General features: G+C 43.3%; 1 protein-coding gene across 2 annotated transcripts in view; it reads right to left on the bottom strand.

The window, feature by feature from the left end:
- RAVER1 (ribonucleoprotein, PTB binding 1) overlaps positions 1-23086 on the bottom strand; it is a 41019-nt gene that overhangs the window by 5219 nt on the left and 12714 nt on the right. The window contains exons 2-11 of one of the 2 annotated variants that reach the window (XM_066617676.1): positions 19829-19895; positions 12882-13351; positions 10518-10709; positions 9775-9904; positions 8964-9064; positions 8292-8378; positions 6551-6662; positions 3388-3632; positions 1692-1785; positions 557-699 (exon numbers count right to left, since the gene is read on the bottom strand). In XM_066617676.1, the coding sequence (XP_066473773.1) occupies positions 557-699; positions 1692-1785; positions 3388-3632; positions 6551-6662; positions 8292-8378; positions 8964-9064; positions 9775-9904; positions 10518-10709; positions 12882-13351; positions 19829-19895 (1641 nt within the window). The remainder of the gene's footprint in view (positions 1-556; positions 700-1691; positions 1786-3387; positions 3633-6550; positions 6663-8291; positions 8379-8963; positions 9065-9774; positions 9905-10517; positions 10710-12881; positions 13352-19828; positions 19896-23086) is intronic. The other variant, XM_066617677.1, reaches the window with a different exon arrangement.

Raw genomic sequence — 23086 nt, 5'->3', positions numbered from 1 at the left:
CAGTACAGTCTAAAAGCAGAGGTGGCCAAATTTGCTTAATGTAAGATCCACATATGATAAGCTTCAGAGGTTTGAGAGCTGCAAGAGAGATGCTTCAGAACTGCAGTATTTAAGCATTTAAATTCTTAATATTTACTCCCATGAACTTATGTTTTAATTCAGTGGACTCTCAGTTTATACCTGGTAAATAATGCCAAGTAAATGCCTCGTTTGTTGTGCCCGGTAAATAATAATGATGAAGTTTTTAAAACATTTAAAATTTCTTATCTATTTTTTATATTAATTGTGAGGCAAAAAGCAGCTCGGACAACATATTTCTGAGAGTTGCATATTATATGTCAAAGAGCTACATGTGGCTTGCGAGCCATGGGTTGACCATCCCTGGTCTAAAGCATTCTGAACCAATATTAAGGTCTAAATACTACCAAAGGATAAATGCAAACTCCTCCAGTGCTCTAATCCTTGTTGCTAGGTTGTACTTGGAAAGCCAGATCAATTAAAACATGATTAAATATTAAATTTAATATAAACTAAAACATGATTCTGTTGTACTCACAGGCTGATAGTCAAATGCACAGCTGTCTCCTGCCAACCCAGCAGAGGGTAGCACAGAATCAGTGATGGAAGCCTGTGGAATTCTGGGATTGGAGACATTGCCAAGCACTCCAGTCTTCAGGTTGAATGTTTTATTGGCTCCACCTGTAAAGACCCAGTTGACCATTCTCATGCAGACAGTGATGGAGAATCAAAATGGGACAGGCTACCTCCCACTTCTGACTAACCCCAGGACAGCAAAGAAGATCCTCATCACAACCATTTGAGAATTATAGGTACAGGCAGGGGTAGTCTCTTAGAAGCAGCATATACCAAACAATGCCCATCCCCACTTTGGGCTCTCTGAGAACAAGCTGCAAGTGCACTCTTGTTTGCACAGCCAGGGCCAGCCTTGTCATGCACCAGACTCAAAATGGTTGTGTGAAGCAGTACCCTTAGAGGGGTGGAGAACAGACAAGCCCCCAGCCCATTTGTCCACTGCCCTTTTCAAGTGCTCTTCCAGTGTGTGTGTGGTGGGGGGGGGATCCAATTCTGACCTGCTGAGCTGCTAGAAAAAAAAGAGGAGAGGAAAAAATGGCTCCAAATTGCTTCTTCTTGCCTACTTGGTGCTTATGAAGCACCACGTGGGCAGGGAAAGCCCATTCCCCTTCTTTTATTTACAATGAGCACAACATGCTGCCTCCCTCCACCACACTGTTTCTGTGTAATAAGCATGAATAGATATGCTGGGCCTGCTTGCTTACCCTCCCCCACAATCCCTCAAGGGTGTACACGTGAGCATGCAGAGGCAGCATGGATGCATGCAACAACCCTGCCCACAACTCCATATTGCTAAGCTGACCAGGATACTAACACAGCCACCGACAACTTGCTGCTGCATTGAGACCAGTGTTTTATTGTACTAGAGTTTGTGCACCTGGGGAGCAGAGCATGGGTTGGCAGTAATACTTCCCCTGATGAAGTGCTTTTGCCCAAAACACTGGGATTGTGCTTATTTTATTTACTGCATTTATATTCCGCCTTCCTCCTCTGCAGAAGGGTTATGCTAACCCATAAGAAATACGGAGCTAGCACCATTTTGGAGTGTTTTTTTGTGCCAAATCCCCATGATGTCTCCCAAGCTATCCCTTCCTTACCTCCAAGCTTGTTTGTGGGAAGAAGACTATGTAGGTTTAAGTAGGGATTGAGTGGAATTTTGAAGTCTTTTGGTGGCTCTCCTAGCAGAGAAACCTGTAGAAGGAAGAACTGTGAATAGCATTTCCCAGAGTGCCAGGGTACATGTTACATCCCAGCTAAGACAAGTCATACCAGTGGCATCACTATTTTATTTTTAAATGGCATTATTTAAGAGAACCCTCCAAATAGAAAAGCAACCAAGGAACATACATGCACAACCACAATGGAAACAGTCCCATGTTGCAAACTGGAAGTAAGATGTGGGTCCTGGGTAAAAAAGGTTTCAGGTGGTCTCTAAGGAAGTTGTGCAACACAGAGTAGTCCACTGAAATCCTAATTTCATTCAGACGTTTAGAATAAAAAATTGACAATGGCACAATATGTTCATCTGATAGCTGTGATAAGCATGTGAAAACATTCAACTTAGGGAAAGCTGCCATTTTGAGAAAAATAGTTGTTCTCTCCATTTAGCACCCATTCCTCTGAAACTAATTTATTGAACAAATGATCTTGCACTCAAAATGGTCAGAAGATCTCAGAGAACAATTCCAGCTAGAATTTTATGATCTAGTATTCCCGGGGTGAAGGGGGTTTCTATGTTTACCAGTTATCAAACTTATACTGAAATGTTCAATTTTACTGTACAAGTCCGGTCCAAAATTTAACTAATTCCATTGGACTAGAAGTCTTCAGCAAGCAGACAGGTCATGCCACTGCTACCATCGTTTTGAAGTTCAACCCTACACAGTTTTGGGATAGGGATCCTAGATGACATTAATTCCAGAGATTCTGGCTTTGGAGAGGTTTCTCTGACCACAACCCTGATCTCTATTCCACCTGTCAACTTGCTTTCCAGCACTCCTCTTTTCCTAGCCCCACTCCCCCAATCTATGAAAACTGAATGCACACTCATGTCCCACGCTCTGTTTCTCCTCCTCTTCCAGTTAACCCAGACAGAAAAAAGGGCAGAAGACACAGTAGGAGTACACACTGACTGGCTACCACCAGACAGGAAGAGGATCTAGTTCAGCAGTCTACCTTCTTGCTTGCTGGCTAGTCAGTCAACCAGCAAACCTGCCAGTATTAGACAGTGGAAGATGCAGCATAAGTTACTTGACACCATCATCGGTGCCTGCAGCCGCCTGTTGCTGCTATTGTGGCCAGGTGCATGGCACTATTCTAACACACATGCTGCCAGGTGGGGAAGGGCAGAGGCAGTGCAGCAGGAGCAATTGCAAAGTAGTCCACAGGTGGGGGAGGGCAGGGTGGTGGGGTCATGAGCTCTTCAAGGCATGTCCCATGTTGTGGATTGGGATTCAAGGTGGGTCCTAGCTCTTGTCAAGTTGAAGACCATTTATTTAACCTACTGGTTTAATTCCAGTAAGAATTCCAGCAATTAACATTAGGCTGGAGATCCTTGCCAGATTACAGAAGGGTACTAAATTTTTGGAGCAGGAAGAGAGCTGCAAATGAGATGGGAAGGGGAAACATGATTGGAGGCTCATATGTAGGGCAAAGCCCCTTATTCACACATTTGCAGATGAGTTTCTATAGTAACAGGGGCTAAAACTGCACCATAAAGATATCCACAAATGCAGTTTCACAACTGAATATTCAATAGATTCAACAGAACGGAAGACATAGCTCCACACTTACCCCTGATATGGGTGGTGCATTCTCTGCCTGCTTTGGCTTCTGAAGCCTGCTGATTACAGATCCAAGAATGGAGGTGGTGAGGCCTTGCAGACCAGGTGGAGTCAGCTGGGACGTCTGTGCTCCCATCACAGAGCTTTCCCTCTCCATTCCCAGTGGTCCCAGAAAGGAAGACAAGGGCAAGTTCCCTGAAGGCAATATTGGAGACTTTACAGACCCTGGGGCCATATCAGTAGGCAGAGAAGCACCTGGAAGGAGAACACCATATAAACAGATGAGAAACACTTCTACATGCCTACGTGAAGTAACCTCAGAAGAATTTGACATGAATCAATTCACTGGAAAGATACTGTCAACTACTCATCTCTTCTTTTACTGTGATCAAATATTCTATGAGCATTACAGTGCCTTTCTGACAGTAGTGGCTCATCTCTGTAGCTATAAACCAGCTGTTTCCGAGCTGATTTTTGGTGGGCCATGAACCCAGAGGAGCATGTAGCGGACTACAGCCCCACATGGGCATCCAGGCCTGCTGTGTTCACTGCTGAAGAGCAACAGAGATACTCCTCAATCCACCTCTAAAGAAAGCACCGTGAAATGAAGAGGGGCAGGGTTTTGCTTCACATGCAGGAAGCAGAGAATGATGGAAAGGGGAGGGAGAGAGTGCCTGCTTGTGTTTCACAGCTCAAAGAATCAGAGTTGGAAGGGACCTAATAGGTCATCTAGTTCAACCTCCTGCCTTAGGCAGGAAATCCTCTTAAAGCATCTCCAGCAGGTGCTTGTCAAGCCTCTGCTTGAATATCTCCAGTGCGGGAGAGTCCACCACCTCTCTCAGCAATCTCTTCCACTGCCGAACCACCTGTACCATCAGGAATTTTTTCCTGATGTCTAATCAAAATCTCCTCTTGCAGTCTGTACCCATTGGTTCTAGTTCTGCTTTCAGAGACAGTTGAGAATAAATTATTCCCTTCTTCTATATGACAGCCCATTAGGTATTTGAAGAGAACTATCATATCCCCTCTCAGCCTTCTCTTCTCCAGGCTGAACACGCCAAGTTCCCTCAACCTTTCCTCATAGGGCTTGTCCTTCAGCCCCCCCCCCCAATCATCCTCATTGCTCTTCTCTGAACCTGCTCCAGTTTGGTTTAAAGTGGGATGCCCAGAACTGGACACAATACTCCAGGTGAGGTCTAACCAGTGCAGAGTAAAGCAGAACCACAATTTTTCATGACTTGGAAGCTATGGTTCTGTTAAAGCAGGCTAAAATTGCATTTGCCTTCTTTGCAGTCAAATCACACTGCTGACTCATGTTCATCCTGTGATCCACCAAGATCTTGCAACTCCAAGATCCCACTCACATGTAGTGCTGCCAACCCATGTATCTCCCATTTTATACCTGCATCTTTGGTTGCTTTTGCCCAAGTGCAGAACTTTGCATTTATCCCTGTTAAACTTCATTTCAGTCCAGTATTCCATTTTGTCTAGGTCTTCCTGAAGGCTTCTACTGTCTGTTGTGTTAGCTAATCCTCCCAGTTTGGTGTCATCTGCAAATTTGATGAGGCTCCCTTGTATCCCCGCATCCAAGTCATTGATGAAGATATTAAAGAGAACCGGGCCAAAGACAGAGCCCTGGGGTACCCCACTCGAAACTGTCCTCCAGGTTCATGCAAGCCATTGACAAACACCCTTTGCGTATGGCCGTTCAATCAGTTCTGAATCCATCTAACAATTGTATCATCGAACCCATATTTTACCAACTTGCTGATTAGGATGTCATGTGGGACCTTGTCAAATGCTTACCTGAAGTCAAGATATATTACATCTTTCACATTCCCACTCCTTGCAAGCCAGAGAAGATTTTTGTCTCTCCAGGCAGCACACATGTAGGAAGAGAGTAAAAGCCTTCTATAGTCTGCAACTTGCCGCAGAGATAGCAAGAGATAAACAGGTGCTTCCCTCAATGTCTCTAAAAATGTATGCCCTTGGAACTAAGACCCCAACTCTTATCTACACATGCAAGCAAGCCTGGAAAGGTGGAGAGGTAGGACCAACTGTTACTCTGCAGATGCCTGATCTCATCTGATCTCGGAAGCTAAGCAGGGTCAGGCCTGGTTAGTATTTGGATGGGAGACCGCCTGGGAATACAGGGTGCTGTCGGCTTATACCATAGTCTTTCGCGACTGAAGGTTGCCAACCAACCAGGATCTCACCTTACTTGGAGAAAGTTTCAGAGGACCACAGAAATTTATGCAAAATGACTGGATTCCCCTACTCTCATCCACTTGTCTTCTCTTCTGTCTAATAGGCACAGAGGATTCACTCACTGGGGGAAGAGGCACCCACCCCTGGCAAACAAAACTGTTGTTGCCAGTGTATATGTTCCTTTTCTAAAACAAGGCTATTTACATACCACATGTATTCAGCAAAGATGCAACTCTTTTTTGTGTAGTAAAGCTAGGGGGGTCCTAATGGATTGTTGTCTTAAACAGTGGATTCTGGTGCTAAAATGTTTGGGAACCACTGCTAAGTTATTCATCTATTTCTAAAGTTGACATGGCAGGGGTGAAAGAGGATTGTAGCCAAAATAGGACCAAACACAAAGCAGATGAAGGTCTCTGGGTACTTCAGTTCTAGAGGTTTAAAGAAGCTGGAATGTTTCAAACACAAAATACCTTTGGGGGCAAGAAGCTCTCAGGTGCTATGAATCCTGGATAGTTCAAGGGTTAAAGAATCTGGATTCTTAGAGAGGCCATGTGCTGAATGAAGGATTATAAAAACAGCAAAAATACTGCTGAAGGTCCTCTGACAAGCCTAGCTCTCTCCATTTATTCTCAAATCCTCATCCCAGCTAAAAGGAGATTGTCATATCACAATCCAAATATTCTTCTCTCAATTACAAAAAGGCTTTCAAGTTGGATTAAAAAGATATATGAACCTCTTCCACTAATGAGTTATATCTTATCATCAACCAATTTTAGCATGCAGCAAGACAATTATGAAATCATAGTTTCAGTCTTTTTTCTTATATTAATGTTCCGTTTTTTCTGCCCACTTGTGAACCTTGGGCACATTTGGGAAAATCAGGCCCAATCATTTCCAATAAAAATAATGGTTCAAGGATGGCAGTCAGAAGCTATTGATAACACCCAGCACCACAAAGTACATACCTGAAGACATCTCACCCAATAGCTGACTTCCTGCCTGAGATGGTGTATTTGGGACCCCCAGAGGACCATGCTGCAGGGAACCTAGTGGAGACTCTCCCAAGATCCCTGGTTTCTGCAAACAAGGGACAAGTTTCAACACCCAATATGGAAGGCAAAGTTATGCATGCTACAAACCAAACAAACCAAGCCATGAGCCCACTTCAAGTAGCTAATCTGAAGCAATAGTGCCAAAGGCATGCTGAGGTTGAATGGATATCAGAAAGGCATACTATAGAGATAAGCAAGAAGGGAATAGGCTACAGTCACATCCACACAGGTGACCCGAGGCATTCTAGAACACAAGGAGGAACTGCACACTGAACAGGATGGGCAAGTCTTGAGAAAAATATGCTACTACACCCTTTCTGGAGAGAAAAATGCCCCAACATCTTTCAGGTGCTCCAAGGACTAGTCTCAGCCTTTCATGAAGAAAACTTAGAATTGAGTTTAGTTGTTCTGACTACAGTGTAACACAAATGCGAACAGGATTCCATTGCACAAACTGTTAGCACGCAGGAGCTTAAGCTATCTTTCTTCACTAGTGGAGTGAGCAAGGAGAAACATGAGCAGCAGCTGCCATGAGTGCTTCTTTCTACAGCTAGCCCTGAAAACAATCAGCAAGGGAAGCCTTGGTGCAGCAGTTTGTCAAGATCAAACTAGGCACTCCCATTTGCAGCTCAGGACTGTTAAGCCCTGGCTATCCAGAACCAGATTCTGGTCAGGAATTGCTGGGATGAGTTTTGCTATTCAGTTGCTACACTGACAGTACATGTAGTATTTATTATCATGAAAGCCACAATACTCAAGCCCATCTAAGTCTTCTGTGCCCTCTTACTGGAGGCAGTGAAACGGAAAAACAGAATGGAAGCCTGGAAACCCAGAGGAGAGGACAGAAGACTCAAACTGGCCAGACTCTCTTGAAAACCACTGCTTGAGCATATGCTACCAAGGAAGGAAGAGCTTTCACACTATACATAGGCTACCTGGAACCGGTGCACAGGAAGGCATCAGGAGGAAAGAAATGTGCTATCCTGAAACGCAGTTAGCCTGAGTTGTCTGTTCATTACATCTCCAGTAGTGTTATGAAAGGGAAACATATTAAACAGGCTTGTTTTCTGTATTTCTCTATCAAGTCACTGTCCCATCTTCCTACCACTCCTTGCAAAATCTTAAGCCACCAAAGCCAGAATATTTAAGCACCCAGATTTTGGCAAACCCACATCATTGCACATGATGCATGGTTCATATTGTGAAGATATGAAATATTCAGCAGAGTTCTGTTGATGGTGCACAGGCACATAAACCCTAGAGACTCCAAACCAGCCATACGAGAAGCATCAATGGAAAGGCACAAGCAACAACATGGGCCAACACACATAGGCAGAAGCTCTTCAACTAGCATCTTCCCTTTATTTTGAAAAGCTACTATGCCTGTCCTTGTTCCAGAGTCATTTTAAAGACTGATGCAAGGGACTGGGTTAGTCTATTGATTCTATTTTGGACATGAAACCACAGTTTATGGGGTCTGAAGATTTAAGGCCAGAAGTCACAAATCTAGGAGGATGTGCTATGTAGCACATCCTTTTTTGTGAGATTGGAATTAGTTAATACTAGAGATTAGTCACTGAAGTGCACCTTCATGGAACACACAAACACACACAAGTAGCATAATTTTCACACACAAGTCAGGCCCACCACTCACATGGAATATGGCCTGGTTTTCCTTGTTCTGCAGCAGTTGTGCCCAGACCTGGTTTTGGACTAAGAGTAAGTTTCCAAGCAATGCCTTCTGGAGCAGAAAGCAAAGAGAGACCAGAGAGAAGGTCAGCAAAAGCCAAAAGGGTTAAACAGGAAAAGGACAAAAGAGAGGAAGAGTCTACTTCAATCTCTTATCCAAATGCAAGTACAGCAGTATATTTAGGATATTTCAATGACTTGTAGCAGGTTTGCAGACTCCAAAGGCATAGCAGACTTCTGCATTGCACCAACCGGAGAAGCCACAGCTGCCAAAATTCTCCCATTAAAAACAGTATTGCAACTATGTACAACAAGAATATAGAGAAGGGCTAAAGAAAATAAGTCTCCTGACTTAAAGGTTCAAGAGAATAGCCCAAACAAGATCCTCCGCAAATGGAGGATTTTAACCATCTGTATAGCCAAACACACCAGCTTTCAGTAGTAACTGTAATCCTAGTCAAGCCAAAGATGTGCGTGCATGAAGTTGGTAGACCTTTAGGGCAAGTAAAGGATTTATCACCTGCCAGTTTGGGAGTGAGGAGGAAGCCAAGAGAAGACAAAAGCAGCCCATGAGCAATGACTATTAGCCATTCTTTGAAAAGGGAAAAGATAATCAAATTCCATCTGTGACCATTACCTGTTGTGCTTGTGTTTGGTTCTGGAGCGCTAGCTGAAGTAGAGCTGTGGACAGGGCTGGGTTGGTTAAGACAGGTACTGATGGAGGAGCTCCCAGGATTCCTGAAAAGAAACCAAGTTTGAGATTTTCATTTAAATAAGTAAAAAAAATCCTTTCATCCTGCAGCAATGCAGAATAAACCATAGGGCAACAGTGAAACGCTTCAGCCTTCATCTTTTGGAGGTATCTGACCATCATACTCAATTTAGTTTTTGATGGCTATGCTGGTTTTTATTTTATTTCATATGACTACACTTGTTAGGTATAAGCCCTTACATTGAGTGAACTAACAAGTGGGAATTATCATTCTAGTCTGCCTCACAAAGAATACATTTGTCAAGAGTTCCATACCAACACAGAGTACTAACTTATCTGTTTTATATCCAACTTAAAACATTTAGGAAGAATTTGTGCTTCTGATAAGCAAAAAGATTCTCACAAATTAATACAACATTATTAGTGTTGAATACTGACCTGTCTTTGTAAAACACATAAAGGCTTACATGCCTGGTTTTACGGAACAAGTACTTACATCTAGACTGGTGGTGCCCAAGATTAGAGACTATCAGATCTATGTCGCAAGCACAGACCATCCCTGTATTTCAGCTCTGACACAGTAAATGATGGCATCTGGTAGTGGCTAGATGTGCTACCAGGTTAAGGAAGCTCCAGCTTAGCTCAATGGGCTCAAAAGGCAGGAAGAAACCCAAAAGACTATCTAGCTATAGGCACCTGTCAGATGCACTCTATAAGATTGCTTGTTCATACTTGCCTTGCTTTCCACCAATGGTTCCATGGAGAAGGGGGTTGAGTAAGAGCTGAATTGATGAAGGATTCCCTAAGCTGTTTAGAATCTGAAGAAGATTGGGCTCAGGAAGAAGCCCTTTCCCACGGTTAAGTGCCTTTAAAAAGAACAACACCAAGTGAATCAAATTACATCTGGTTTCTCTCTCCGACTGGTAGAGAAAGCATCACGCTCATAACTTCTATCACGTGGGAAGAAAGCGCCAAGGTGTACAGTTGAGGCTTTGGCTTACATAGCAGTTTCACATTGCTAAACACTGCAGCAACACTGACAGACCTTCTGCTGCTTTGCGTGGTTGCAAAGAAAGATTACCAGCTTATGTACCTTGTGTGTGCAAATGCGTGTTTGTTTTGCTTTTGCTTTTTTAAAATTCAAGTGTTAACCTGCTCCAAAACTCTGTGATGCAGTGGGCTGAAAATCACCCCTGCCTTCCACCTGTCAGTACCAAGGCATATCTATCCTTTGTATAACATGGCAGATGTCCATAAGCAGCAGAAAGGCTACAGGAGAAATATTGCTGATGAGTAGGTAGAGAGAAATCTGCTTTAAAGATGCATTGTGCCAGTCCAGAGATGCGGCAACCTGTCCGAGGCCAAAATAACTATTGTGCAGACACAGGGAGCAAGCCAAACAGATGAAGAAAAGCAGGTGGTGAGGAGGCTATTTCAAACCACACACAGTCAGAGGCATAATTGTGAGCTGAGCCTTACTGTTGCCTGGGCAGCTATCAGAGCCGCTAACATGCTTCGCCCGGGAGGGCCTGGAGCACAGAAGGAGACTCTGATGTGGTTCCCAGCAAGTGGCAAGCCATTGGTGGCCTGTTGGACCATCTCTGTTATCTCAGCTGACTCGTACTCCAGGACAGCAAACCCCTTCAGCTGGCCATCCTGACCACATGCCAGCTATGCAAAAGTAAAAAAAGGCAAAAAGAAAACTTAGCATAATAGGAAGAGAAGTTGTATTTACAGTAAGTCAGAAGCAAATAAAACTGAGGGAGAATGCCTAAAGCCTCTTATAAGATTCAGCACCAATAAATGTATCAGAACAGGTCATGCACTGAACTGGACCGTTAATGGTCAGCAAATGATTGTCAGAAAATTCACTTTGCAAAGGAGTGGGGGAAGAGAACAGGCCAATGACATAGCCCACCCAGCATGTCCATCACCACAGCAGTTGCTTCCTCAACCTTCTTTTGTCTCAAGTTTTAAGATGAACTATGTGCTTCCCCCACCCCACCACCAAGAAACACTGACTGACTTGTGAGGAGGAGGAACCAGAGGTATATCATTTTCCCCTTTACTTTTGTACTCTCTATGTAAAAAAAATTGTAAGCCATCTTGGGCACCTCCTGATTACAAGGGGAAAGGCAGGATAAACATTTTAAATAATGGAACCAGTTACTGGTTTTTCATCCCTTGTAGCATCCAACAATACAGCCAAAACATCCCCTTTTGGGAAGACCCATTTAGTTAATGTCATTCACAACATTGTTAGAGAATATTGAAAAACTTTTGTTGCAGAAAAATGAAGTTACAGAAGAAATGTGAAGTATGGCAAATGTCCTCACGATTGCCACCCATTATTAGTCAGATTATCCCTTTAGGTCTTCAGGACTGCTACAGGTACATTACCCCTTATTCGGACATCTGAAATCCATACATTTTTGTCCAAAAGTTTTTTTGTAATTTTCTGTAGCGTGAAAAATAGAAGGTCTTGTGCTCATTCTCTTGTATAGTGTGGGCACAGGCTGTAAGTTCTATTATCTGTCCATGGTGTGTACCTGTACCTACATTACTGAAAAATGTCAAAGAGACCAGCAGACATATAGGTTACAATGAAAAGAGCAATAGGAAGCATTTCTCATATTTACCCAATTAGTTATAACTCGGTTACTATCTTGATTTAGGAAACTATATCCCATTTGCACTGATGGGAGTCATTTACTTTGCCCGAAAGCAACTACCCAAGCAGAGCCTGATACTTCTTGGGATATTTCCCACCCTACTAAAATTAGCATGACAAGCAGCCCAGTTGCAAGTGATTCTACAGTTTGACCCTATACCTACCTATCTCTTATGAAAAAAGTACTAGTTAAACCCCAGCCAGAGCCTGTTGGCATAAAGTTCTTAACTACACTGAGACAGACCAAACTGCAGGACTCTGAACACCACTTAGTTTTCCAAGGATGAGTCTCATGTTTTGAGGAAGCCACAAAAGACAGATGCTAACAGTGTCATATGAGACAGGATGTGAATGGAGATTTGCCAGTCATTACCACTAGACTACTTCCACATTAAACACAATTCCTGGCCATCTTGCTTTTGCAATGGCAAATCTCTCACACAAAGTGCACCTATCATTTTGTATCACAAGCACAACCTAGCATTCAACATCTTGAATGTACAGATTAACATTTATATTTGGAATGGAACTGTTGAGCAATCAATCTTTTTCCAGCTGCATTTTTGGCTCCCTGCCAATGAGTGTCACAGTGCTTACAGCAATACCTTGCACTTTCATCTGGTTATGGACCAGACAATGGATGAATGTCAGAAGATAGCCTTGTTTAGCTTGCAAGTTTATTTTGGCCATCCAAAAACTTAAATAACTATATAACAAGCAAATCTTAAACAGAAATAAAAGAAAAATGAACATAATGTCAACAATGTCATGGAAGGTTGGATGAAACAGGATGAGAGAGGAAAGCACATGGATGAAATGTGAAACATAGTTATAAATGAAAACGGCATTGTTTAAATGCAAAGCTATGAAAGTAAAGTAGATGAAAGTCAAGGTATTGCTGCATGACCAGCAGTAGCAAACTTCTGAATGTCTTCCCACAAGGCACTATGCCGGTGTACTATTCATAGGAACAGTGTGGGTGGTTGAGCTAAACAGTTCTCATTTGCAACTAAAGAGGGAATGACAGTCTGATCTTGTTGCCCAAAAGGCATCCAGGGAAACGGGTTCTAAGAACAGGCAGTCTTGCAGTGAGAATATTGCATGCATCCATTTCAGGTGGTACACTGGACACACAGAAGGCAGTCTACTTTCCAGTAGCCCCAGGCACTCACCTGACAGAATGTTGGAGGACAAATGGCAGAGAAGGCCTGTCTCAGTTCTTCTACATCACTATAACTGTGGGGCAGTTTATCTATACATAAACACTTTGAATGAATAAGATCTACAGTCAACTGGTTGACATCAGTCCAGTGAACATACAGAGTCCGTGTTCCCAGTTGTTTGCCCAGTAGGTCAGATTTTGCCCTAGCTGCCGAATCCTTTTTCATGTACTCCACAAAGCCATAGCCTTTGGAGTGTCCTGTTTTCTCACTGTACACCAAGAAGCAGCGCTCCAGATTCCCAAAGGGTCGAACCAGGTCCTCAAACTGCTGTTGTGTGTACAGTTGGGGAAGGTTGGCAATGCACAAGAGAGCATCTGTGGGTTGCAACTGCACTGAGATTTCCTTGTCGCGTAGTTTGCTCAAGTGGAATTTCTTAATGGCCGATTCTGCTTGTTCCCCATTCAACAAGGTGACGAATGCTGCAAGAGATACAGAAATGTAAACCGTATAGCAAACCAGACCAGAAACCGTATAGCAAACATACAAGTCAAAGGTTGAAGCTCTTCTATACAGTTATTTCAAAATTATATCCAACAGAAGAATTGCCTTGCTGGATCAAACAGGAAAGCCACCTGATCGATCCAGCATTGTCTTCAACAATGGCCAGTCAGATGCCTTTGGGAAGTTCATGCATAGCATGAAAGAAAAAGTCAGTCCCTCATAAGAATCTAGGCTTTTGTGGTCAGAATCATCACCAACTGGAAGAGCCTTCCTATGGGCTTTTTGACCACCACATTTCTCAAATTTAGTTTTTCCTGACGTTTCGCCTAACTATGTATGAAGGGCATTGTCAGAGGACTAAAATGCTACCTAAAAACTAAAAGTATCAGAAGCAAAGATGTAAATGCTCTAAACACATTCAGATAATAGGACTAGAACAGAAATTTCCCCAGCCAAAGTCCAAAAAAATCCTAAACCTTCAAAATAGAATCTAGCTCCTGAAAAAGCTCACTCCCATCTGAAAGAGGAGAGAAAGGGTATTTATAATCACAGGCTTCCCTGGCCCAGGAAGCTATAGCTAATCAGTTCCCGATTACCTTCTTTATGTCTCTAATTAGATCATTCATCTACCTGTTCCATCTCCTTTCTGATCAGCTACATTATTCTTCAGAGGTACCTACTGCTCCAGCCTGCTCTCCACTGAACTTCAGGATTCTGATGTTTTTGAGCACAGAGGTCAGAGCATGGCTAAAGGCCTCTTCCTTACAGATCATATTCAGATGTTGTTTCAGGATCTCTATAGCCTCTTGAAGAATTTGGGTCTGGTAGTGCTCTTCTTTAGTGCACTTGTGTCTGGGCAAAGTTGATCTGATGCCCTGTGCTCAGGGCATGCTCAGCTACCACTGACATGTCCATCTGCCCTAACCAACAATATTTCTGATGTTCTTTAAGCCTGGTGTTGATGGATCTTTTGTGGTACCAATATAAACCTTTCTGCAATTGCATGGAATTCTATAAATACCTGGTGTATCCCAGGGGTGTTTGGGATCTTTTATGGGTTTGAGGAATGTGGTCATAAAGTCCATAGTAAGAATTTAACAATTAGTGAAGTCAGTCCCTATTCATCACCAACTCCCATTACCAAGAGTGACCCAATGTTTTAATCAGACTGGTTTTGGGCAGCCAGGGATAGGAAAAATTAATGTTCTTACCTACCCCATGCCTTTTAGATATGTATGGAGATAAAATTCCAATTAAATTCACCCATTTTTACTAATACCCTTGGGAGTGCAGCAGAATCTGCTTGGTGCCATTCTAAACACTGGTTGCATCCAATTGTCCGCAGATTTGGCTCAATGCTTGTCCACTGACCCACGCTGAGCCCTGGTGACCTGTAGCCCTCTGAAAGATCTGGTCATGTCAGGAGGGCATTCCAAGGGCTTGGGTGGCCACACTTGACCTCTGCAGCCCTCAGAATGACTTCTAAGACCTCTGGGAGGCCTTAGGACAGCATTTCAGAACATTACTTCCAGTTTTCACCAAAAACCGGAAGTGACATTCTAAGGCCTCCCTGAAACCTCTGAAGTCATTCTGAGGGCTGCAAAGATTGTGCACAGCCTCCCCAGCCCTCAGAATGTCCTTCAGATATCTGCTCTGGTTGCGTTCGGGGGGGGGGGGGTTTAAAGGTGTCAGATCTGTGGATTCATTATCCACAGATTTCTGCATCCATGTGGTGTCTAGGAACGGATGCAGATACTGAAGTACCACCTGGACATTTAGTATCTTCTACAAACCAGGCAAGCTCTGTTCATCCTGGATTGCAGATCATTTATAAGTTACATTTCCTCACATTCATCCCTTGCTACTCTTACTTTTCCTGCGTTCTTAACTGTAAGAATTACTGTAATCAATTTGCTGCCTCCCCCCACAAAAACTTACTGCAGGGCTCAAACTCCCTTGAAGTTTGAGAACTGCTGCCATAGTTACTTTTCTCACCTGCAAAAACTGTCCTTTAATCTGTCCAGAGTTTAATCTGGACAGAGTTTTTTTAAAAGCTGATCTCCCATTCTTTCAGCTGACACACCCATTATTTTAACCCCCAAGTCCTTAAAAGTTTTTTTATAAAAACATTTTTGAAATCAAAGTGCAACATATCTATCAGTCACCACCATCTTTTTTTAGCTTTTAGGTGCAGCAATCTCATGTCTATAGCTGTGCTGGATTTTGAAATCATTCTTGCAGCTTAAAGTCTTGCAGCTTCCAAGTGCCTACACAACCTAGTGCAAGGTCAGAAGCAAGCCCTTGTCCATCTCTCCTTTGCACAAGTCATGTCAAGAGATATGCTTTCCAGTGCTGAGCATATTTGTGGACCCCTGAATTCCTTTCATGTAAGGAGGCTGAATTGCTTGCTTATTACATAAGGTGCCACACTGGGATACATCTTCATTGAGTGTTGAAGCTTCTGGCATGTGCTATAGAACACATTTTTGTGTGGAACTGCCACCTGAATAATTTTTGGCTCCTTTGTGGGTTTGTCAACTACTTGTTCCTACTTTGGGGGCATAGAGAGCCTGTGTCATCCTAGAGAGGAGTAATCAACAACCAGATGCCTCCTAGTACCAAACAAACTTTCCCCAAAAGCCCATTTAAAAGCTTGCTCAGTTTCTACTGAGGCAAGCTGCCTTTTAGTTATAGCTCAGGCAAGCTGCCTTTTAGTTATAGCTCCCAAATGCTCCTCAGTGATGTTCAAATCTAAGTATTTTATCTCTTCACACACTCCCAAGAGTCCCTGACTACATAGTAGGTCTTGCTTATCAAACTGTTGCCGTTCCAGGACAACTAACCCTAATCTTTTAAATATTTTATATAAAACTATCATTTCAACAGGTTCAAAGTCTGACATGCCTCATCAAATAGCCGCTCATGCTCTCTGGGGAGTTTTTGGAACATCAACCACCACTGGGTTAAGTTTTCACTTCTGTAACCAGTAGCTAGTGCCTAATTATTCACCACGCAATTCCGCAGCAACTATCAAACATGGAAAAAAATATTCAATAAGCCATTCCCAGACCACTGACCAGATGGCAAGGCAAGACCAATCAACTGCTTATCAGAGTTGGTAGCAATCATAGGGTCCCCAAACACAATCAGAAATGCACATTAGCTGTGTTTTCCCATCATCAACATCTTGTTTACATGCTGGATAAAAAGCTCATAGCTAAAGTCAAGCAGAACACCTTGTAAAGGACTGCATGTATTCATGTTTTCTTTGGGACAAATCTTAACTGATATTAAGTAGGGTCTGACTATAGAGTTAAATAACTTTGTTTCAGAAGCATAAATGATAAGTGTAGTTTTTTTTTCTCCACGTCAGTGATACAGATACAGTCATACAAAGCAAAAGTACTCTGACCTTTGTCGTACCTTCCACCTCTGGGGAAAAACTAGATAATCATGACACTCCTGGCAGATAATCGCAGATAAAGCTTCTACACCAATTGCCTAAAGTGGCCGGCCATTGGAGCTTTGGAGATATTTGTCAGAGGTGACAGTAAAAGGGGCTCAATTCTATGGGACAACAGATCACTAATTGTATGTTAGAACTAATGGAATGAATAGTCCAGTATCACAGCAACAACTTCCATGTGTGCAAGAAGCCCTGTTCATGAGAGATTTCTAACCCACAAAGATACTAGATTGTTTAAATAGGGTACCACAGGGTTTCTCAAACTGTGGGTCACGACCCACCAAGTGGGTTGCGAGCTGATGTCAGATGGGTCCCGAGAAGGTCTGAGCCGCCATCTTGGAATCTGGCAATTGAAGTGGGCACCGCCATCTTGGAAACTGGAGCCTGGCAACATAGACTGCCGACTCCACCTTTAAAGCTGTTACAGCCTTTCCCCAGCTGGAACGGCAGTCAGCTCCCCCCAGGAGCAAAAAAGCAGCAGGCACAGGCAGACAGGAGCGAGGCTCCTCCAGGAGCAGAGTGTGCTTCTTGATTTGGAGGTGGGCTGCATGCTTTGCTTTTGTTTGTGCCTGGAAAGACGGGCACTTTGTTTTCTTTGCTCTCTCCCTGAGCAGGACCTTCCCTGGTTCCTTTCCACTCCCTTCCAAGACAGTGCAGGGAGGCAGGCAGATTCTGCTTCTGTTATTACTTGCAGCAATTGCTGGGAGGGGGTGGCAATTCTCTTTTTGAATGGCTAATCTCCCCTCCTTAATTATTCAAGAGGGCCCAAGGACCTGCCCTTGCTCCTTTCACCCCTCTGCTTCCTTCCAAAGCAGTGCAGAGAAGCCACTGAACCCCACTTCCAGGCAGCACCACTGCCTTTGTTATTACTTGCAGGGATTACTTGCTTCCGAGTGTTCTCCTTGGTCATTGCAGGAGTGGGGTGGGGGTCTCTTTCAGTTCAGGAGCCATTTCTCTGCAGGTTTCTCTGCTTGTTGGAATAACAAAGGGAGGCCCCTGCCACCACCTCTCCAGCCACAAAGAGCTGCCTGATTAACTTCCAATTGAGCCACTACAAATCCTATGCAGATCTATTCAGAAGTCTACTCAGAAGTAAGCCCTACTCAGAGTTCAGTGGGACTTACTCTCAAGTAAGGAAGATCACACAGATACAAAATACTGGTGAAGAAAATGGTCAATGTGGGTATGCATAGAGGTGGACTCTGCAAGTGATAAGATGGCAGGAGGATATTGTAGTATCATATGATGCACATGGAGAACCTCCCAGCAGGTCCCTGCCCCAAGGAACTTATAAATAATTGACATAGCAGAGACAACAGAAGAAGGCAGGGGACTTCCTGAGTCTATAATCTTATGCACACTTGCTTTTGTATAAACCCCATTTATCTTTGAGAGACTTACAAGTGAATTTGCACACAACTGGGCTGCATAACACCCATGGCAAAACTCCAGCTTTTTTTTTTTTTTTTTACCTGAGTGTTAAATTTAGGAATTTAACTATTAATATAATTTGATCTCATTTTTCCTCCACTTAGGTGAAGTGTAAATAGCCTACTGTGGATTCAAATATTGCTTGACTGCTTTTTCATTTGGCTTCTGGAATACAAACAACAGACTGATTCACTTCAAATGGGGCAGTCAGACTGCAGGTTGATCTTTATTCTAATTTGCTTTATTCTTAAGCAAATTAATGGGGGGAGGAGAATATGCACTCACACAAGTTGGAGCTGCAGTGTGATGCTGAGTGGTCCATGTTGTGACACTATCCCATTTATCTGCCCACCCCTTTGCCTCTTCTCTCTCTCTTTCTGGTTCTTTCAAACCTCCCCACCTCTGCAATGACTGAACTCTTCCCTCCAGCCCTCCTCATCCCTCTGTCCCCATACCCTTAGAGTGCAATCCTATGCACACTTTCCGGGGGGGGGGGGGTAAGGAGTAAACCGAACTTAACACAATGGGGTTTACTTTTGAGTAGACATGCATAGGATTGTCCAGTTAATACAACATGTGCATAGTATGCTATACAACTCTAAGAGACTAGTTGATGACAATGTTAAGAGATGAATGTGGAAAGATGCATCTGTTGCAAAGAATGGTCTCTGAAATGCAAGGCAGGCAACAGTCCTTCCTTGGGCTCTCTTTGCAGCCTGCTGTTTGGCTTTTTTAGCTGTACTAAGACAGACACAGTTTTCTGAGCTTGACTTTCAATCTGTGGCTTTCTGTGCTCTGAGAAGCCATTGGTAGTGGGGGAGGGGAGAACTGAACGTAGCTTCTGAGTTGCAATATTTTATTTTATCATTTGCAATTTGAGTTCCTAGGTGAGAACAGTGGTGTCACTTCCTGCTTGATGACATCATTTCAGGCTCTGGGACAACAATGATGGCACTTCCTGTTTGATGATGTCACTCCCAGTCATGACATCACTTCCAGGTTGATGACATCACTTCTGGTGGGTCCCAGTCAGGTTGTCATTCTCAGAAGTGGGTCCTGACCTAAAACATGTGAGAACCACTGGGGTAGCAGATACAGTATGTCTTTGCCCATCTACACACACAGAGAGTTAGAGATACTGTATTCTGCAGTGAATGGGAACAGCCAATGGCTTTGTTGTTACCAGCACAGACACTCCCATTCTGTACATACATAGTCTCACAGGACTTTAAACTTATACCCCTTTGTCCCAACTTTTCTGACTAAAGTTGTTAGTCACCTCAAATAGGGTTCAAGGCACACAACTGAAAACAGACCACACACAGAGGACAAGACAATCCATAGCATACATAATGATCACACTAGTGTCAGCAGGCAGGAACAGTGAAGATAGATTAGTATCATCCCATCTCCCTTCAAAATATCCCTTGGGGTACTAAGAGAAGTTGAAATTGTACTGCCGAGATGCAGCAAATTTTTTTTGGTGCTCTATCACAAATTCAGCAGATCCCAAACACCAGACAACACAGGGGAATGTTGTAATGCAAATTTAACTCACCTGTTCCTTTGTATTTGTCCACAAAACAGTATTTAAGTTCGTAGTCACTCAGAAGATCATGAACTTCCTGCAAAAAGTCAACAGAAGAAATCCAGCTGAGGTAGAACAGGGAAACATTATCCCTTGATAAGAGACATACACCCCCCCCCCATGTCCAGAGGACAAAAATCCTGCAATACAATTAGCCTTCTTTCTTGGAACCAATCAAACCCCATTATGAACTATAAGACAAAGCCATCACCTCCTGAACCAGTAGACAGGAGAATGCCGCCAAGGAGTAGGTGAAACAGTACAATCGCCTCTGGAACTCTTACTACATGTTCAGATTACAAGCTTGAACAAATAAAAGCCAACCCAAACATGCCACACAATACTGCAGGTTGTCACCTAACTGGTTTGAACAGCTCCCTCTTGTTGAGCAGAATAATGAAGAACTGGCAGTGTTTGGAATGCATGAACTCAAACAAAACAGTCAGTGGCTCCTAGTGTTCTCCTATCTGGATGCAATCTTACAATACTAATGCTTCACTTCAATAAAGTAATGTGATGTTTGTTCTGGTAACTTTCAAAAGCTGCTTTTAAGAAGCTGAAGTCCAGCAATATGGCTGCAATCAACTGTAAATAGAACAGACCCTGAGTGTCTCCACTAGGACTACCCCTAGAAACTTTGCCAGTAGTTGTCTGAGTAAATAGAATATGAACATCTGCAATCTGTTATCATACATAGGGCAGCAGAAACCAAAATGGGCAAGTTTTTTTTTGTTTGTTTGTTTGTTTGGAGAAAGTCTAACAAGCCAGTCAAGGTCTGTTTGTTCACTACAACTGTGGTTCCAGAATCACTTAGCTAGGAATGCTTCATTATGAGAAACAAGAGGATTCACCTAAATATATCAGATACCAGAAAGGGCCAATGTACCGTATTTTTTGCTCCATAAGACGCACCTAGTTTTTAGAGGAGGAAAACAGGAAAAAAATATTCTGAACCAAATAGTGTAATAAAATATTTAATAAACTATAACAGAATAACATTTGAACCATGTAAAGTGAACAGCAGTCAGCAGTGGCATTAAGAACCATTATCACTGTCATTAACAAATGGAGAGACTTAAAGGTTTGAGTACTCTAGTTTTCTGGAAACCCCAAGAACTCATCATCACTAGAGTCAGAATTTATGAAGCTCACAAAAGCAGGTGCACACAAATAGGGGATCACATTATCTTACAATGATGTTCTGCCAAATCCCAATCCACTGGGCCAGCTTAAGGCTGATCAGTCCCCCTTGTGCAACTCACCAGTGCAGCAAGCAAAAGCGAGTCCCGTTCCAGTCCACAGATGCCAAGTAAATCAGTCCCATCAATCAGAGTTGCCAAATCAGAGTCCAGAACCAATAAGCCAAATTACAGTCCAAGGTCAGTCAAATCCATCAGGGTATCCAAGTCAGATTCACAATCCAGTCAGATTCCAAATTCAATAAACCCAGTCAGTCCCCTCTACTACCTCCAACCTGCACTCCTTCAAAACCCACAAACCCTTTCTGCCTCAGGTACTCCTTATATCCCTGAGGGCCCTATTGCCTTCCAGTGGCTGCAGCTGTGCAGCACACTCTGCTGAATGCCCAGGCCTTACCCTTAAAGGGGCCACTGCTGACACCACATCTACCTCCTCGCCAGTTCTTCCGTGATTCCAATACAAATGAACAAGTGGAAAGTCCAACCACAACTTGAATTCTCGAGACACAACAAACCTCTGGATTTATTGTGAGAACCAAGCCTTACCTGGGGCTTGTGCAATAAGCAAACACTGGCATTCTGACCAAGGAGACAGTTTTTTCTTTGTGATTGGGGGGGGGGGGGCTTACATTCAGATGCTGGATGAAGTGAGTGAAAGCGCCCCTCCCCTGCTGTGTGAGTGTGTGGGGGGGCAGAGCATCTGTGTGTGTAAGAGAAGGGGGCAGCCTGTGTGTGTGAGAGAGGGGGGAAAGTGTTTGTGTTGCAGAGAAGTTGTGATGCTCCAGGCTTGGGATGGGGGGGAAAGAGAGGCTGTGATGCTCCAGGCTTGGGGGGGAGAGAGAGGCTTTCCTGGGAGTAAGCCCCCCTGACTCTAATGGGACTTACTTCAGAGTAGGCATGCACAGGATTGGGCAGCAAGACTGCCACCCCACCCACGCTTTCATGGGAATAAGCCCCAGTGACTCTGAGACTTACTTCTGAGTAGACAAGCAGGCTTGGGCAGACTGCCACCCCACCCACGCTTTCCTGGGAGTGAGCCCAGTGACTCTGAGACTTACTTCTGAGTAGCCTCTGACTGCCGGGGGAAGCAGAGCAGAGCGATCGGGCAGGGGGTGGGGCCAGGGCTGGGGCGGAGTTGTTGTTTTTTTTTTTGCAGTATTCGCTCCATAAGACACACACACACTTTCCCCCCCACTTTTTTGGGGGGAAAAAGTGCGTCTTATGGAGCGAAAAATACAGTAAGTGGATGCACTATGCATATCTCATTCACTACATGGGGGGTGAGAGTAAAAAGATAAAGAGTCCATGTATTTCTTACAAAAAGAAATACCTCAACAAGAATGTAAAACAGGGCATCATTCAACAGAACACCCAGCATTAACTCTTCTTCCTGCAAAGGAGTGCTCTGATCGATCCATCAACGCTTTAGTAAAATTATGCATTATTCAAGAACAAATATTGCCAGTTTAAGGCTGTTACTACTTGAATACTGGTTCTTATAGTATCTGTAGGCACAATCTCTTTGTGAGTACACCCAAAGTACACTTGTTGCAAGGTTGAAAAGGCAACTCAAGAATAACTCGGTACTCAGGAGGTTTGCAGGTTTTTTTAATTTCATTGCAAAAAATGGACATCTCATGGGACTAGTGTCCAAAGCATGAGAGCAATTCCCAATATGGATTCCATCTTTTTATACAATTTTTGGCTTTGTCCCAAAATCTAGACTTCCCATCGGCTGAAATTTTACATCAGAAATGGGGCTAACACCTAATAGGTCACAGATAAGGTACAATTCACCTCATAAGTATATTTCAGGTTACATTTGCATTAAGGATGGAAATAGGTGGGATTTCATCTTTAAACTCAGACAAGTAAAAAGTTTCTGGACGCCGGTAGAGTGCAGTATGATACAAATATTCAAGCTTAGGTAGAAAGCAAGATAAATCACAAGTGATAAACCATTTCTTGGCATACATTCCCCTCAGACTCATCCTAATTAGGGTGGCCTGATACAGTTGCCTAGTGTTAT

The sequence above is a fragment of the Tiliqua scincoides genome, chromosome 2 (genome assembly GCF_035046505.1).
Source record: "Tiliqua scincoides isolate rTilSci1 chromosome 2, rTilSci1.hap2, whole genome shotgun sequence".
Classification (NCBI taxonomy): Eukaryota; Metazoa; Chordata; class Lepidosauria; order Squamata; family Scincidae; genus Tiliqua; species Tiliqua scincoides.
Note: the sequence above shows the minus strand (reverse complement) of the source record. Positions and strands in the feature narration are given on the sequence as shown.